Source organism: Myotis daubentonii, chromosome 5 (assembly GCF_963259705.1).
Source record: "Myotis daubentonii chromosome 5, mMyoDau2.1, whole genome shotgun sequence".
NCBI classification, from domain to species: domain Eukaryota; kingdom Metazoa; phylum Chordata; class Mammalia; order Chiroptera; family Vespertilionidae; genus Myotis; species Myotis daubentonii.
Window position 1 is genome coordinate 83,992,786 of NC_081844.1, and position 16,395 is coordinate 84,009,180.

The following is a 16,395-nucleotide window of genomic DNA, read 5'->3' on the forward strand; positions in this document are numbered from 1 at the left end:
CATTCCTAGGTTATGAGCCTCTCCTCGTGTTTCCATAGCACCCCGCACTTTCCCACTAACGCACTTGCTAAGCTCTTAACCACTATTCAAGCCCCTGTGTCTTCCCCTCCCACACCGACTGTGGGCTGATCCTGTGAATTGCTTTAATGCAGAGTGCAGAAGTGAAGCTGTGCAGGTTCCAGGCCTAAGCCTTAGGGAGCCCGGCAGCTTCCTCTTTTGTACTTTTAGGAAGTTCTGAGCCACTGTTTTGGAAGCTCAGCTACCCCGCTGGAGAGGCCACGTGGAACATGGCAGAAGCTCAGCCTTTCCAATGTCCCAGGCGAGCCTTCATGACTCCAGCCTCAGCTGCTGCCTGACAGCAGTCTCATGAGAGACCCCCAGTGAGACCAGCAGAATTGCCAGCTGAGTCCAGTCAATTCACAGAACTGTGCAAGATAATGACTGATTAAAGCCACAAAATTTTGGAGTTTGTTATGCTGCAGTAACTAAAACACCATTCTGTATTTTAATTGTCTACTGAGTTTGCTTGCCCTGCTAGACTATTTTCTCTGTGAGGGCAGGGACTACACTCATTTTTTTAAAAAAACCGTTGTATACTCAGGACACTCTCCAGCACGCAATCAGCTCTCAGATATTGGATTAGTGCAAATTAAGAATGTCTGCCAAAACAAATGTCTAGCACCCTCACTGTGGTGGGTACACAATGGCATCAACAAAAGATAGTTAAGTGGACATCTGAGTAGTACGTTCACTTACCTTCGTAGAGGGATTGAGTCAAATTGACTTTGGGCCACAAGCCAACACAGAGCAATCTTGGGAGAAGAGAATGGCTGATGGGTTGGCCTGAAGTTCAGGCAAAACTAAAGGCCAGGGTACAAAGTTGCTGTCCTTGATGGTGCTCCTCTGGGCCACACTCCACAGGTGATCTGGTGTGTCAGCGAGGACTCCAGCCGCCCTAGCCATCTACCCTCAAACAGGTGGTCTGTCAGTGTTCTCAGACTTCTAGGGACACGAGATGTCATCAGGCCATTTTACATATGGGAACAGACACCTTATCTTCAAAAAACTTCAACTAGCCTCAAACACGGAGGACCCTCAATGATAGTATATGTGGAGTGAATGCATTTACGCTAGAATCAATAAATCCGATGGTTGGGGGCTGGTGCTCTATGTCTGTAATCATAGCAGTGCAAGGTGTCAAGTCAACAGGCATTGTTTGAACATCTTCTGTGGACAGTTTATGTCAAGCCCAATATGGGACACAAAATGGGAAAATGCCATCCCTGCCCTGAGGGAGAGAACTGGAGAGACTAGTCTTACACAAATGAGGTAAATAACAGGACAACATGTAATTACTGCTAAATTGTGTGGTAAGAAATGAAGTGCTAGAGAAACTGGGAAAAGTGGAGAGCAGTGAGGGCTCCAATAGTTGGGGAGTTGTCACTGAAGCGCTAGATGTGCCTGAACCTTGAAGAATAAAATAAACTACAAGACAGGCTGAGTGGAAAAAGAATGTGGAAGTCCCAGGAGGAACAGAGCCGAACCAGTATGCATATTTTATTTTGAGGCAGCAACACAAGGTATATGAAAAGTGGTTGCCCCAAATCCCAAAGCAAGGATATTTCTGAATAGTTTCCTAATATTCACATGTCTGAGTCTATTTATTGTTTCTTCTGCCTGCAATGCCTTTCTCCACCTGGCAAACTCTTTTTTAAAAAATATATTTTTATTCATTTCAGAGAGGAAGGTAGAGGGAGAGAGATAGAAACATCAATGATGAGAATCATTGATTGGCTGGCAAACTCTTATAGTTTAAAGGCCTAGCTCAAATGCAACTACTTTTCAGAATCTTTTCCTGGTATCCCATAACCCAGTGGAAAATATCTATTTTTCACTATTGGAAAATATCTATTTATTTTGCCTACTTACCTCCCCCAGTACAATTAAGAGCAACTTACACTTACAAGGCTCTTACTGTGTGCCAGGAACTATGCTAAACACCTTAAACGTACTATTTTACTTAAGCCTCACAATTGCATGAGATAGTATTTTTCCTATTTTATAGATAAAGAATCTGAGGCTTAAAGTGGTTAAGTAAACTGCCCAAGAACACATAGCTAGGAGGCAAGAAAGCTGGAATTCAAACCATTTGTGGAACTCCAGAGGCCACACTTAAAACAACAGACCATGTGTTCCTGGAGGCCACAAAGGCTCTTTACTCTGTCTTCTGATTCTAGGATGGTGGCTGACATATGGCTCAAAAATTGAACATATGAATATATCAGTCTGGTTGTATTAACTGCCTGTGTCTAAAAGTAGGTAGCCCCCCAGTACTCTTTTACCCCAGGTGGAGACTTCCACCTACCCAGAAGTCAGGCACCTGGGGAAAAGGAGGAGGAAATCTACACACCTTATATTTGAATTTGAGCTGCTTTATTTTATGGATTCAAGTGCAGTGGAAGAGGAGCCATGCTTTTCCCAGCAAAAGAACACACATCAGTGGCACTGGCTGGGTCTGAAGATGCGGGCTCTGATTAGCAACAGGAGTTTGTATAGCGGGGCGGGGGGTTCTCTCTTAGGTATTTTATTTTTTAAATATACTTTTATTGATTTCAAAGAGAAAGGAAGAGGGGAGAGATAGAAACATCAATGATGAGAGAGAATCATTGACCGGCTGCCTCCTGCACGCCCCCTACTGGGGATTGAGCCCGCAACCGCGGCATGTGCCCTTGACCAGAATCGAACCGGGACCCTTTGGTCCGCAGGCCGAGGCGCTATCCGTTGAGCTAAACCAGCTAGGTCTCTCTTAGGTGTTTAAAAACAGCAACCCAAGTTGTTCCTGCTAAACCAGTTAGGACCAGACCATTTTCTGACCCTCTCATTACGAAGGCTGGTGCCCAGACAGTGGAGGGGGTTGGCCAGAGGCTACGCGGTGAAACAAAAGCCGAGCCAGAGCTGGGACCCCGGCATCAGGGCCTGCCTGTGCAGTTCCTCACCGCCTACCCCGTCGGCCCGGCCCGCCTCTCCAGGCCGAGGGCCTTGGACGGGGAGCCTGGACTACGGGCTTCCCACCTGAGACCCTAAGGTTCTTCTCCGCCCAATGGGTCTCGTTACTCCCACCTCCTCCAGCATCCCTCCCGGAGGAAGGCTGCTCCCCTTTCGCGTCTCTACGGTGTTTTGCAAGAGCCTCTGGCGCCACCGAGGCCGCTCTAGTCCCGCTTCTCGGGCGGCTCAGCTTTGCCAGCCGCGAGCACCCGCCTCCGCGTTCTCCCCCGGCTCGTGCCAGCACAGCCCACGTGGCCGCGCCCTTGCCGCACTTCACCTCCCGCTACCCACAACCCGCCTCCACCCCACTTCCGTTCGCCCAGCGCCGTCCTTCCGGCCGGGCCCCTTTCTCATTGGCCGGCTGGGGGCTTCCTCGGTTCCGCCGCCCGGAGGGCGCTGCAGCGGCCGCCGTAGCCGCTGTCCCGCGGTTTGGCCTCGCTCTTCCGGCTGCGAGCCTCTGGTGTCGGCGACGACATGTGGCGCCTCCCGGGACTCCGAAGCAGAAGTGAGGGGCGTGGGAGCTGAGGCAGCGGAGGCTCGAACGGGAGGAGGGGCAGGAGGGAGGGCCGAGCCAAAGCTACAGCGGACCAGGCTGGAGCGGGGGAAGGCGGGGCCTGGAGGGGCGGGGCTGCACACCCTGGGACGTAGGGATGGAATTTGAGGGGTCGGTGGGGCTAGTGGGAAGAGGGTGGAGCTTAGAGCCAAGGAGATGGGTGTGGCTATTCAAGGGGGAGGAGCCAAATAACGAGTGGTGGGTGGAGTCAATAAAAGGTGTAGAGCAGTGGTTCTCAACCTGTGGGTCACGACTCCTTTGGGGAGTCGAACGACCCTTTCACAGGGGTCCCCTAAGACCATCGGAAAACATATATAATTACATATTGTTTTTGTGATTAATCACTATGCTTTAATTATGTTCAATTTGTAACAATGAAAATACATCCCGCATATCAGATGTTTATGTTACAATTTATAACATTAGCAAAATTACAGTTATGAAGTAGCAACGAAAATAATTTTATGGTTGGGGGTCACCACAACATGAGGAACTGTATTAAAGGGTCGCGGCATTAGGAAGGTTGAGAACCACTGGTGTAGAGGCCAGTGGCATAGGCAGAGCCAATGAAAAGGCGGGATTTAGAAACTGCTCCAAATATTGAGCTAGAGTTCAATATGTGTATGAATGCTTGGTCATTGTAGAACAGTGGTGGTCAACCCTAGGAGGGCATCAGAATTGCCAGGGGCGACAAAATATAGATGCCCCACCCAGAACAATCTGGCTTATTGGTTCTGGGGTGGCACCCTAGAATCTGTATTAGGCAAAAAATTCCCACATGTATCCTTTAAGAACCTTTGCAGAGTCAGATGCCAGAGATCCCTGGGTTCCTGGGCTGGGGTTCCAAGTATCAAAGGGAAGATGGGTGGGCCTGCCATTGCCTCAATTCTGTTTATATGGAGGTGACTGGTTTTTGTTGCTCTGCACAGCTCTTCCCCGTCTGCTTGGGCCTGGACTCCGGGGGGTGACCCCCAAGCCCACCAGCCCAGATGGGTCTCAAGCTACCTCCTCGACTCTGCTGGTCTCTGTGCCAAGCTTTGACAGGTGAGATACCGCCATCCCCTCACTCGTCTCCTCTCCCGGCACCCCCCTCTTACCCGGGACAGAACTTAATGACCGCCATTACATCATCTAGGTCAGACCCCCATGGCCCAGGTCCAGGCACAAGCAGGGGCCCCCGGTCCCATGGATGGAAGGGTGCCTTTCAGTGGATGTCTGGCCGCGTCTCCCCAAACACCTTGTGGGACGCCGTATCGTGGGTAAGGCTTCCTCAGCCCTGTCCTGGCCCCTCCGTGTGGGTGAGAATGGTCCTGCATGCACGTATAGCCTAGAAGCAGGAGCTAGGCCGTCATTGTGCCCACACTCACATTTTGAGTAACTCGTGACTTTGGAGCATATTTGGGGATATAGAGCCACACTCCCCATCCCCTGCCCTCCATGTGTTTATTCCTCCTTTTATTCAGTAAACTTCTATTTAACTCCTCTGAGCCAAGCATTTTTGGTAGGCACTAGGGAAATAGTGGAGAACAAGGTAGATATGATTGTTGCCTTCATGGAGCTTACAGTAAATAATGCTAAATAGCTAATATTTTCTTTATTAATGTAAAGTATTATCTGTGCCTTATCTTGTTTAATCCTTACGAAAGTTTTGTAAGGGAAATATCTCCATTTTATAAATGAGGAAACTTAGGCTCTGAAGCTTTAGGTAACATGCTTAAGGTCACACAGCTCTTAAGTAGAGGAGCCAGATTTTACTCTGGAGTTCATACTCCTACCTACCATGCTCCATAGCTTGGTTGCTGCACCTAGTATGGCTTGTAAAAGCACCTAGTACAGATCCTGGCCCATAACAGTTGCTGAATAAATATTTGTTGAATTTGATCTATAAAATCAGATGCTCAATCTAGCAGAGCAGAATCTTTGCCTTACAGGTTGTTTTTATAAGGTATTTTGAATGAAGTTGGCACACACATCATTCTTGTGTCTGTCACATCTCATCCCTATCACTTTAATGCTGTGTACTTTGGCAAATGACTTCACCTCTCTGAGTCTCAATTGTCTCATCTGTAAATGGGTGTCATCAGCAGAGCTGAGCCTGGAGTGTCTCCCATGACAGGGGTACTTCTGTCTGGGAAGCTGTGGACTAGAGGCACTTTGGAGAGGGGAGCATTTTCCCTTAAAAAAAAAGATTTTATTGATTTTTTAGTTTTTTGAGAGAGAGAGAGAGAGAGGAAGAGAGAGAAACATCGATGTGAGAGAGCAACATCGATTGGTTGCCTCTGGTACACATACAGACTGGGAACCAAGCCTGCAACCTGGACATGTGCCCTGACTGGGAATCAAACTGGCAACCTTTTGGTGCATAGGAGGACGCTCAACCAGCTGAGCCACACCGGCCAGGGCAAGCATTTTCCCATTTTGCCAAAAATCCAAACCCTAGGGTGATCCCCCAGAGTCTTTTTGGAAACTGGACCTGGATCCCAGGTGTCCTGATGCCCGCGTGAAAGGGCCTGAGCACAAGCTTTCCTCAGTGCCTGGTACATAACCCTGTTATTGACAATGCCAGCACCTTCTCTTCTTTCTGGTCTCAGCTCACACATCACCTCAATAGAGAGGGTTTCCCTGATTCCTTACACTCTGTGTAAATGCTGATTTGTTTTCTATAGCATAATTTGTAGTTCTTTCTCTGTGTATTTGGGTTTTTGTCTTTCTCCATCAATGAATATGATAAACTCCACTGGAGCAGAAACTGTGTCTGTCTTGTTTGTCATTGTGCCCAGTTCCTGTTGCAACACTAAGTATTTGGGTGTCCCTTTCAGTATATAGGAAGGGGGAGGGAAAACCAAGCTAGCTCAGGTGTTCTGCAGACCTGTTGGGTAGGAGCTAGCTCAGGTGTTCTGCAGACCTGTTGAAGAAGAGACACTTTTAGCAAGCCTGCACCTGTGAAGATGTGTGTGGTGGGGTGGCTTCGTCAGGGTGAGGGGAAGGGAAGAGTTGTGCCAGGTTAGAGAAGGAGAGTGAGCCTGGTGGGGAACTCTGACCTGTCCCTGCATTTGTGTCAAAGCCCCAACTTACCACATTATCTTTTTGCCTGCTTAGACTATTTATTCAGTGACTCGCTCATGTGTTTATTCAGCATGTATATCTTAGCACCCTACTAGGTGCCGGGGATACATTGGTGAGGAAAACAGACATGGTTCCTGCTGCCCTCGTGGTGCTTTAAGACTAACAGGAGAGTCAGACCTTAGTGGAATAATTGTAGAGATGATTGCTTAGGTACCAGTACGATCAGGGTTCCCCAGGGGAAGTTGGGTGCTGTGAGAGTGTGGAGTGGAAGCTGCCCCCACTAGGGGTCAGGAAAAGCTTCTCGAAGTGATGTTTGAGTTGCAGGCTAGGACTGTACGGGCTGACTGGTGACAGCTGTGTCCCTGATGGACTGTCTTTCCCAGGGCACTCTGGCTGTGCTGGCCCTGCAGCTGGCAAGGCAGATCCACTTCCAGGCATCACTGCCAGCAGGACCTCGGCGAGCGGAGCACGGCTCTTGGCGCAGTCCCCTGGACTGTTTCCTCTCATCTCCCCTGTGGCATCCGTGCTCCTGTGAGTTCTCAGTCCCGGGGACAGGAGGGCTGGGCTGGGAGTTTCTCTGGGCCAGGAAGCATCTCTGGACACACCTCAGGAAAAGAGCCATCAGCAGCTCCTTGCCTTTCCTATCTGAAGTCAGAGGAAGGAGAATGTGAGGAAGTTCCATCCACCCAGGGTGTGGGCCACACCTACCCTCCAGTGTCCTCCCATCACCTTCCATGGAGGGAGCCCCACTGGGGTGCAGTAGACTGTAGATCCTGGGTGTGGCTTCCTGTCTACCCCTGAGCCAGTTAGGTCATTCTCTGCTCAGTCGTTCATTAATAAATGAATCTTTATTGAGTAATTATTATGTAACAGGGTACAGAGGCAATGAAGCCAATTGGTTAAGGCTCTGGAGTCAGACTGTTGGGGTTCAAGCCCCAGAGCTGCTGCTTACTAGTCTTGGGTCCCTGGACAAGTCATTTTAAACTTCCCTATGCCTCAGTTTCGTCATCTATAAAAAGGGGTAATAATAGGTTTCTTGGGAGGACTAAATGAATTCATATATGTCAAGGTCATATGTGCCTGACACATAGATACATAGGAAGTGCTCAGTATTAAATTCTTGCCCTTATTGTTATGGTACCATCATTATCGGTATTATCATCAACAAAGTGTTAGGTGCTGGGGCTGCAACAATGAATAAATAAAGTAGATGCCTCCTTGCCACTGGGAGATTAAAGCAGAAGAGTGATTTATGCTTCAGGCAGGAGGTCAGCGTAAATGTGGGCCCCTCTAAACCCATGCAGAGGGAAGCAAGCAAAGGAAATGGAGGAGGAGGTCTGTGAAGGGGGTATCACAAGAGTTTCCAGGTTCTTCCTTTGGTCCCCAAAACTTCCCCGAGCTCACTGTACTGATCCCCTCCTGATGTGACTGCTGTCGCCGGCTCTTCCAGCGTTGCGGAGGCACATTCTCCCCAGCCCTGACAGCCCAGCTCCCAGGCACACTGGCCTCAGGGAACCCGGGCTGGGCCAGGAAGAACCCTCCGATCAGCCCGAGAACCCCTCTTCACACGGATCCTTGAGAGCAGCTGGTCCTCAGGAGCCCCCTGAGGAAGGTATGTCCCTGCCTCCTAGAACCAGCAGAAGGCAGGGCGGGGTGGGGAGTCGGACTGATGAACATTTCTTGTTGTATATGCCAGGGAAGGGACTTGTCATTCCTGTGAGGCCCCAGGCTTCCTGAGGTAGTTCACGGTTATTGTGGTTCCTGGCAGTGGTGCTGGCTGGAGGGGCTGGGAGACTGGGAAAGTGGGAGAAAAGGAGAAATTACTTTCCCCTTTGCCCTGGCTGGTTGTTGGCCTTTTCCCTTGCAGATCCCAGTGATGTCAGCTTCCTGCATGCCAGCAGTAGCTTCAGCTCCCAGGCAAAACCAGCCCAGCCTCAGCCCACTGGTGAAAAGCAGGTATTGTCCAGATTTGGCCACTGGATCTTTCTGACATTGCTCTGGGCAGGTGGCAATCCCAGTGAACTCCCCCATGGTGAGTCTTTGTATTTCTTCCCAGGAACAAGATAAACCAAAAACGCTTTCCCTCGAGGAGGCTGTGACTTCCATTCAGCAACTCTTCCAGCTCAGTGTTTCCATCGCTTTCAACTTCCTAGGTAACTAGGTGGACCCTCCCTCAAGGCAGGCAGATGGGAAAACGGAAAGGGTATGGAGAAGGTCAAATAGAGTCATGGTAGGGATTGGTTTAAATCAGAGAGTTTCTTTTCTCCCAGGTAGGTAAACAAATCTAGCATGGGGGCATTGTGGTGTCATGGACCCATTCTCATTCAAACATGTTTGCCATTCTTCAAATTGGCTCCTATCTTGAGGTCCTAGTTGGCTATTCTAAATCCTGCCATATTCTAGCCAGCTGGAGGGGGGAAGGTGGGAAAGCAAAAGGGCCACTCCTTCCCGTTAAGGACATGACTGAGAAGTCACACAAATCATTGCCCAGAATGTAGGCTTATGGCCACCCTCATCACAGAGGAGAGTGGGAAATGTAGGCTCTAGCTGAATAACCGTATGCCTACTATTAAGAAGGAGTAAATAAATCTTGGGGAACGCCTTGCATGCTCTGCCACATATAGGCAAGAACAGGCTCCTGAGGTTTGGAGCAGGCCCTCAGGTGCATGAGTAAGAACTTCTTACCCTCATCTGGAGACTGCAGATGCCTCTCCACCATGTGTCCTGGTTTCCATAGTGACTTGTCTTAAGTTTCAGGCCTTCTAATGTGGAGACCCAGACTCCCAAGCAGCATCTAATGGAGTCTAGCAGGCAGGTGAGTGAGAGGCTGGGATTCATTCAGAACAAATTTATGGAGCATTCACCTTTTCCTCAGCTGTATTTTAGGTGTTGGGGACCTAGCGTTTGACAATCAAAGCCTTTACTCTCGTGGAACTAACATGTGAGTTGAAGGAGAGAAAAAACAATACATTGGCAAACAGATAAAGAGAATTCAGATGGTGATAAATGTTATGACCAAAATTAAACAGGGGAGTGTGTTCATAATTTGGGCAAGGAACGTTTAAATTGGACGGCCTCCCTGATGGGGAGATCCTTGAGCTGAGACCTGATTAACAAAAACAAGCCAGTCTTGTTTCCATCTGGAGAAACAGCTTTTCAAGTAGAAGCAACAACAAGTGCAAAGGTCCTGAGGCAGGACTGATTTTGCTCTTTGAGGAACAAAAGAAAGGTAAGTGTATCTGGAGCTTAGAGATCATAGGGAGAATGAAGTCAGAGAAGCTGGCAGGGGCCAGATCAAGTGAGCTTTTCTGAGCCATGGTACAGTGTGGATTTGCTAAGACAGGAAGCCATTAGAGCAGTGGTTCTCAACCTTGGCTGCACATTAGAATCACCTGGGAATCTTTTTAAAATCCTGATTTCTGGGCCTTATCCTCTGGAAATTCTGTATCTTTGTTATGGGGTGGGGCCACAACATTAGTAACAAAGAAACAGAATTTCTGGAGGATGAGGCCCAGAAATCAGAATTTTAAAAAGATTCCCAGGTGATTCTAATGTGCAGCCAAGGTTGAGAACCGCTGCATTAGAGGGTTTTACACTGGTGCAGGAAGAAGGGCAGTCACATGATCTGATTTACTTTCTTAAAGATCTCTCTGGCGGTTCTGTAGACAGATGTGGATTAAAGGGATGCCAGAGAAGGGAACAGGAGACTGGGTTGAACTGTTGCTGATGACTAAGCAAAATGTGATGGTGGCTTGGTCTAGGTTAGAGGCAGAGGAGCCTGAGAAGGGTACATGGATCTGGGTATGTTGGTAGAGCCAGTGTGAGGAATGGGGACGGTGGGATCCTTTGCCCTCTGAGCCTTCTCAAGGACAAGAGGACTCTGTGAATCCTGGTGGGAGAGTTTGCAGGCAGCAGGGAGGCGACTTCAGTTCACTGCCGGCTGAATGCAACCTGGCTTCTGCCTCATTAGCTTTTTGTGATTCTGATGGGCAGACAGTCTCTTCTGAGAATTTTCTTGCCCATTCCTTCATTCATATATTCATTTATTCAGCAAGTGCTAAGCACTGTGACAGAACACAAAAGGAGCATAAGCCATAATCATATTTTGCATTTGTATAGAGCTTTCACCCTATGCAAAGTTATTTCTTTTGCATTCTTTTTCTGCATCTGCCTCCAGGATTTTAGTCTAATTGAGGAGACAGGGCTTATATTCTTGAAACATTTTAGTTCGGAGAAAAAAGCTTGTATATTAAGTAAGTGCCAAAAAAGTGTTTCAAGCCTGAGTGTGGTCTGCAGGTTCTAGAGCAGAAACAGGATGCGAAGGCCAGATGGTGGAGGCAGAAGAAGATATCCCAGGCAGGAGAAACAGCTTGAGCAAAGGCTGTGCCCAGCCCCTCTCCTGTTTTCCTTTTTCTTTGGAGGATAAAAGAACCTGGGCTTTGGACACACCTGCGTTCAGGTCTTTGCTCTCTTATATTCTCTCTCACAGTGCTGTCATAAGCAACAGTAACAGTATCAGCTGTGTGAGGTTGTGTTGGTCACAAACAGCCTAAACCCACTCTGGCTAACTTAAAACACAACAGGAGCCTATTGAGACCTGCTGACCTGCTGAGCCTCAGAACGGACAGGCATCAGGGAAGCCCGCGGACCCAGGGGGCAGTACCTGTAGTGCCTTCAAAGTGCTGTCCTCAGAATAAACTGCAAAAGCTGTTTCTCTCCTGTCACAAAGAGATCAGGAGTCAGATTTCTGAGGGAGATTCTCATTGGTTGGGAGGAGAGGAGACACGTTGATTGACAGCACTGGGGGGAGGGCTAGTCCCAAAGGGACATGGGCATCCTTTTGCCAAGAGGAGGATGGTGTAGAGGAGGGCAGAGCCCACTGATGTGTATGGCAAACCAGTGAAATATTCGGAGAATGGAAATACGTGCAAATGTCCGGCACCAAAAAGAAAGGAAGAAGCTTGTGGGTACCTGGCCGAGGATGCGGGGAAGCTCCCAGGGGAAGCTGTGAGTGTGTACGCCCTGTGCTTTCTTACAGGGACAGAGAACGTGCGGAATGGGAACCACACGGCGGCCTTTTCCTACTTCCAGAAAGCAGCAGAGCGTGGCTACAGCAAAGCACAGTACAACGAGGGCTTGTGTCATGAGTATGGCAGAGGCACCTCCAGGGACCTTGGCAAGGTACCAACCTTCCCTCCTGTCCCCAGACCCATCCCCTGTGCCACAAGGCCGGAGTGACCTCCGGAAGTGAGCAGTGGGCAGGGTGTGGGGAAGTCCAGTCTCTCTCCCACCTGTGCGGGAAACATTTTTTTTTTAACCCCTTTTTGTTTGTTTTTTAACCCCCCCCCCCTTTTTTTTTTTTTTTTTTTTTGCGGGGAAACATTTTTACAAAGCTCTAACTTCTAGGAATTTAGATTCCAAATTCAGGTAGGTCGGGCCCTGGTCTTTCTTCTTTGCAGCTATACCCTCAGGGCCTAGAGTATTATTATGGTGAGTGGGTTAATTAGTTCTAAAACAGCGAGATAGCCCTGACCAGTTTGGCTCAGTGGATAGAGCGTTGGCCTATGGACTGAAGGGTCCTGGGTTTGATTCTGGTCAAGGGCATGTACCCTGGTTGCGGGCACATCCCCAGTGGGAGGTGTGTAGGGGCAGCTGATTGATGTTTCTTCTTGTTTCTAACTCTCTATCCCTCTCCCTTCCTCTCTGTAAAAAATCAATAAAATATATTTTTAAAAAAGTACAGAAAGATGTTATATACAAGAATGTATTTCTTAAAATTGTATATGATAGCAAAGAAAAGGGAAGCGACCTGAAGTTTCCTCAGTAGAGAATTGGTTAATAACATCTCTGTGGGCCTTAAAAATAATGTGCTAGATCTATATGTATTGTCTGGGCAAGACATTCATGGTGTATTGTTATATGAAAAAATAGGTCACAAAATAGTGAATGTAGTTCTCTCTCTCCCTCTAGACACATATTTATGTGTGTAAATATATATAGTACATATGTGTACATATGTAAGCATATATATGAAGAAATCTGCAAGGCTGTACACTGAGATGTTAACAGAATGATCTTTAGGAGGCAGGATTTCTTGGGATTGTATGTTTCTATTTTTCGTTGTATCTGTATTTAAATTTTTCTTTGGCTTATCTGCATTTTCTGACTAATCCGTAATCCTGATGTACTATTTAATTAAAATATCATTTAAAAATTTCAATCAAAGAAAAAGCCACTTGCAGTGATGGTGTTTCTCCCTTTGCCTCAGGCGATCCTTTGTTACCAGCTGGCTGCCAGCCAGGGCCACAGCCTGGCTCAGTACCGCTACGCCAGGTGCCTGCTACAAGGCCCAACCCCCTCGTGGGACCCTGAGCGGCAGAGGGCAGTGTTCATGCTGAAGCAGGCTGCAGACTCAGGCTTGAGAGAGGTGCGTGCCATGGGTGGGGCCTCTCCCGGGCACCTGGGGTGGGTGGGGTCTGGCAGCAACCAAAATATGTTTTTCCTTCCTTCTTGACCACAGGCCCAAGCTTTCCTCGGGGTGCTTTTCACCAAGGAGCCCTACTTGGACGAGCAGAGAGCTGTGCAGTATCTTTGCCTTGCTGCCAACAATGGGGTATGAGATCTCCACTCTCCAGGCATGCTGGGGACCCACTCTGATAAAGATAAAGGAGAGGACTTTGGAGCTGGGACTGAGTTCTGTTTTGTTTAGGGGACTTTCTGATAGGAGAATTGGGCCGGCTTCAAGCTCTTGCTGATTTGTGTGTGACCTGCGCACGTCCAGTGGTGTGCTGAGCTGGCTCAGACCAGCCTGTGAGAGTTGTTATATGTAAAATCAACCATGGTCAGAGTATTTGCACCATGGAAATTGCTGAATGCTACAGAACAGGGCTTTTTCTCCCGCAGAGCCAGGTGTTACACATTAACCAGTGCACTACTGAGCTGGCCACTTATTAATCCAAACCTGTTGCCTCATCTCTAAAATTGGGACAGTAATGCCTGCCTATCTCCTAGTTCACAGGGTTGTCATGAGGATCAAAATCTGACTAAGATAACAGGTGTGAAAGCATGTTGTAAGTTGTACAGACAGAAGGTGCGTCGTTACGCGTGTTGTAATCCAGGGGATCCAGAAGACACGTGAAGTGAAGACCCCGAGCTGTTGCTGGGGGGTGTCTGGTGTCTGTGAACCGGGGGCATTGGCATCCAGGCAGCATGGCCTAGCGTTTGTTTCATGGATGAAAGCAAGCAGTGTGTATCTGTGTGCCTGTCCGTTTTCTCTTTTAGGACTCACAGAGCAGGTACCACTTGGGAATTTGCTATGAGAAGGGCCTTGGTGTGCAGAGGAGCCTGGGAGAGGCTGTGCGATGTTACCAGCAGTCAGCGGCTCTGGGGAATGAGCCCGCCCGGGAGAGGCTGCGGACCCTCTTGTCCATGGAGGCGGCAGGTGCAGGTGCCGGTCAAAGCCCACAGGGCCCCTCCCCGTCAGAGAAGGGGGTGGCAATAGCTCTTGGTCTCCTTGCTATTTCCTGCCCCAGTGGTTGGGTAAGAGCACAGCTTTTCGAGTCAGACAAACCTATTTTGACCCCTGTGCTGTCACTGAACCTGGGTTCTATGTCCTTGAGCCTCAGTTTCTTCACCTTTGACTTTGAGGTACTAGTAGTACTTGGCTCACCCAGTAGTTGTAAGGGTTAAATGAGATGACTGTAAAGGGCTCCGCAAGGCTGGCACACGGTAGGTATTAAATAAACGGCAGCTGCCCTGGTGATTTTCCAGGAGCGACAACGTCCTGAGGCTGCCTCGGCACCCTGCGTTACCCTGCGAGGGCCCCCGAGAGCCCTGCTCGCCCATGAGTCACTCGGGCTGGGTGGGTTAACAGTGCCGGGGGAACCAAGTCTTTCAGAATTCCTTGCTCCAAAATAGGAGTCCAAGAATACAGCATGAGTAAGAGCTACTCTCACCTCTCCTCGCAGCCTCGGGGCCCAAGGACCTGGCAGTCACAGGGTTGAAGTCCTTCTCCAGCCCCTCCCTCTGCAGCCTGAACACCCTGCTGGCAGGAGCCTCGCGCCTCCCACATGCCTGGAGCACAGGGAACCTTGGCCTCCTCTGTAGAAGTGGCCATCTCAGAGCCAGCCCCAAGGCCCCCAGTATGGCCGTCCCCCCACACTCCTTGGAAAGGAGTCTCGTCAGACTGGGTTTTGGCTAAGGTGAGATCAGTCACTGGTACCTCTCACTGGTGCAGGGGGGAGGGAGGGCAGGGAGGAAGTTGGATGGCAATAAAGTTAGGGGTCAGTATGCCTTTCCAGGGTGGAAATCAAGTGGGAGCCAAGTTCTCAAGCAATTTCAAGTGCATGGCTAATAAATGACGTTGACCTTTCCCCTCAGTTGGTAGCCTCACAGATGAGCAGTGGATAAATCACAGGCATTTCTGGTCTGTGCACAAAAAGGATTCATTCAGTGACGTGTGAAAAACAGCACGGAGTGCTCCGGAGACCCAGGTCCTCACCTCAGCCTTTGTCTTGGAGCAAATCAGTTACCTTCTCCCTCCCCATAGTTTCCTCAAGCTTAGACTATATCATTTTTTTTCTTCTTCAATTAATCCTCACCAGAGGAGTGAGGATATTTTTTCCATTGATTTTTAGAGAGAGTGGAAGGGAGGGGGGAGAGAGAGAGAGACATTGATGTCACAAAGACACATTGATTGGTTGCCGCACACACGCGCACACGCACGCAAGTGCCGCCTGTGCTCTAATCACCGAGCCACGCCGGCCAGGGCAAGACTACATCATATTTTTGCCAGCATCTGATATGTGTGCCTCTGGTGGTTCACAAGAGGATTTTAGCTGGTATTCAAATTGATAGTTTTTATTTTAGTGTATATTTAATATATCATGTAACGATGTGACTAGCATATTATAGTTTCACAGACATTAAGAACAGTGAATCCAGTTCAGGGAAAGCGTTGTGACATTGCGTAGAAGGGAACACAGATCCAGAGAGGTGGCAAAGTCCTGAGGTGGTTCCATGAGCAGCTAAAACGCGGGGAACACTGAATCAGTTCGCTTTTGTTCCTCTCCAACGGATTCATGAGTGTCTGGTTGGGAAGTAAGGAGTTTTCTTGCCTAAATCCCTGATGTATCTGTTTGCCTTTTTTCAGACCTTCTCACTTCAGCCCTAAAGATGGAGCCTGTGGGCTCTCAGAGAGATGCCACAGCTTGAGTCCCAAAGAAGAGGCCAGTCATCCACCCACCTTCCCAAAGAACCTTAAGTACCTGCCCCAGCACAGTAAGGAGGAGGAGCGTGTGTGGAGGCCCAGGTTCTGGCCATGTCACTGTGCATGGCCACGGCACCTTGAAGCAGTGAGTAGCTTGACTCACCGCCTTGTCCCTCTGCTGTAGATCAAGAGCAATGGTGTCTGCCCTGCGACTCCGCAGGGCTGGTGTGGGCATTGCACTGTGGACAGGACCTGAGGAGGCATATGTGTTTACGTGGCTTTATGAGTCACCAGGCCAGGAGGGGTGCCAGACCTGACTCCTGGTCCAGGGCTCTCTGTGCTGTTCACACTGTGATTTTACGTGGAAGTGTTTTTACCGTCCTGTGGATGTGAGGGAGTGAATGGAGATCGAGCACCTGGACTCTTGGAGCAGGAGAGTGTGGATTTTGAGTGGTCTTTGCTTGTGAAGGGTGTGCCAGAAATGCATGGAGTTTAATAAAGCAGATATGGGATTATCTCATCA

The 16,395-nt window shown here is 49.0% G+C and overlaps 1 protein-coding gene across 3 annotated transcripts; it reads left to right on the forward strand.

The window, feature by feature from the left end:
* Window positions 1-3,390: 3,390 nt before the first annotated feature.
* On the forward strand, window positions 3,391-16,395 carry DELE1 (DAP3 binding cell death enhancer 1). Of its 3 annotated transcripts, none has more exons than XM_059698720.1 (13): window positions 3,391-3,550; window positions 4,528-4,642; window positions 4,734-4,857; window positions 7,048-7,195; window positions 8,115-8,276; window positions 8,532-8,620; window positions 8,721-8,817; window positions 11,703-11,845; window positions 12,933-13,091; window positions 13,185-13,277; window positions 13,946-14,117; window positions 14,632-14,865; window positions 15,816-16,395. In XM_059698720.1, exons 1-12 carry the CDS (start codon window positions 3,520-3,522, stop codon window positions 14,862-14,864), a joined length of 1,566 nt encoding a protein of 521 aa, XP_059554703.1. In that variant the 5' UTR covers window positions 3,391-3,519; the 3' UTR covers window position 14,865; window positions 15,816-16,395. The 3 variants fall into 3 exon arrangements, with proteins under 3 accessions (XP_059554703.1, XP_059554704.1, XP_059554705.1); XM_059698721.1 differs by having other exon boundaries at window positions 13,946-14,111; XM_059698722.1 differs by having other exon boundaries at window positions 13,946-14,105.

Bases quoted from the DNA above. Each gene is read 5' to 3' on its own strand.
- DELE1 (XM_059698720.1), top strand. From the start codon at position 3,520: ATGTGGCGCCTCCCGGGACTCCGAAGCAGAA. The intron at 3,551-4,527 runs GTGAGGGGCGTG...TGCTCTGCACAG, and splicing joins CCCGGGACTCCGAAGCAGAA to CTCTTCCCCGTCTGCTTGGG. The intron at 13,092-13,184 runs GTGCGTGCCATG...TCTTGACCACAG, and splicing joins CAGACTCAGGCTTGAGAGAG to GCCCAAGCTTTCCTCGGGGT.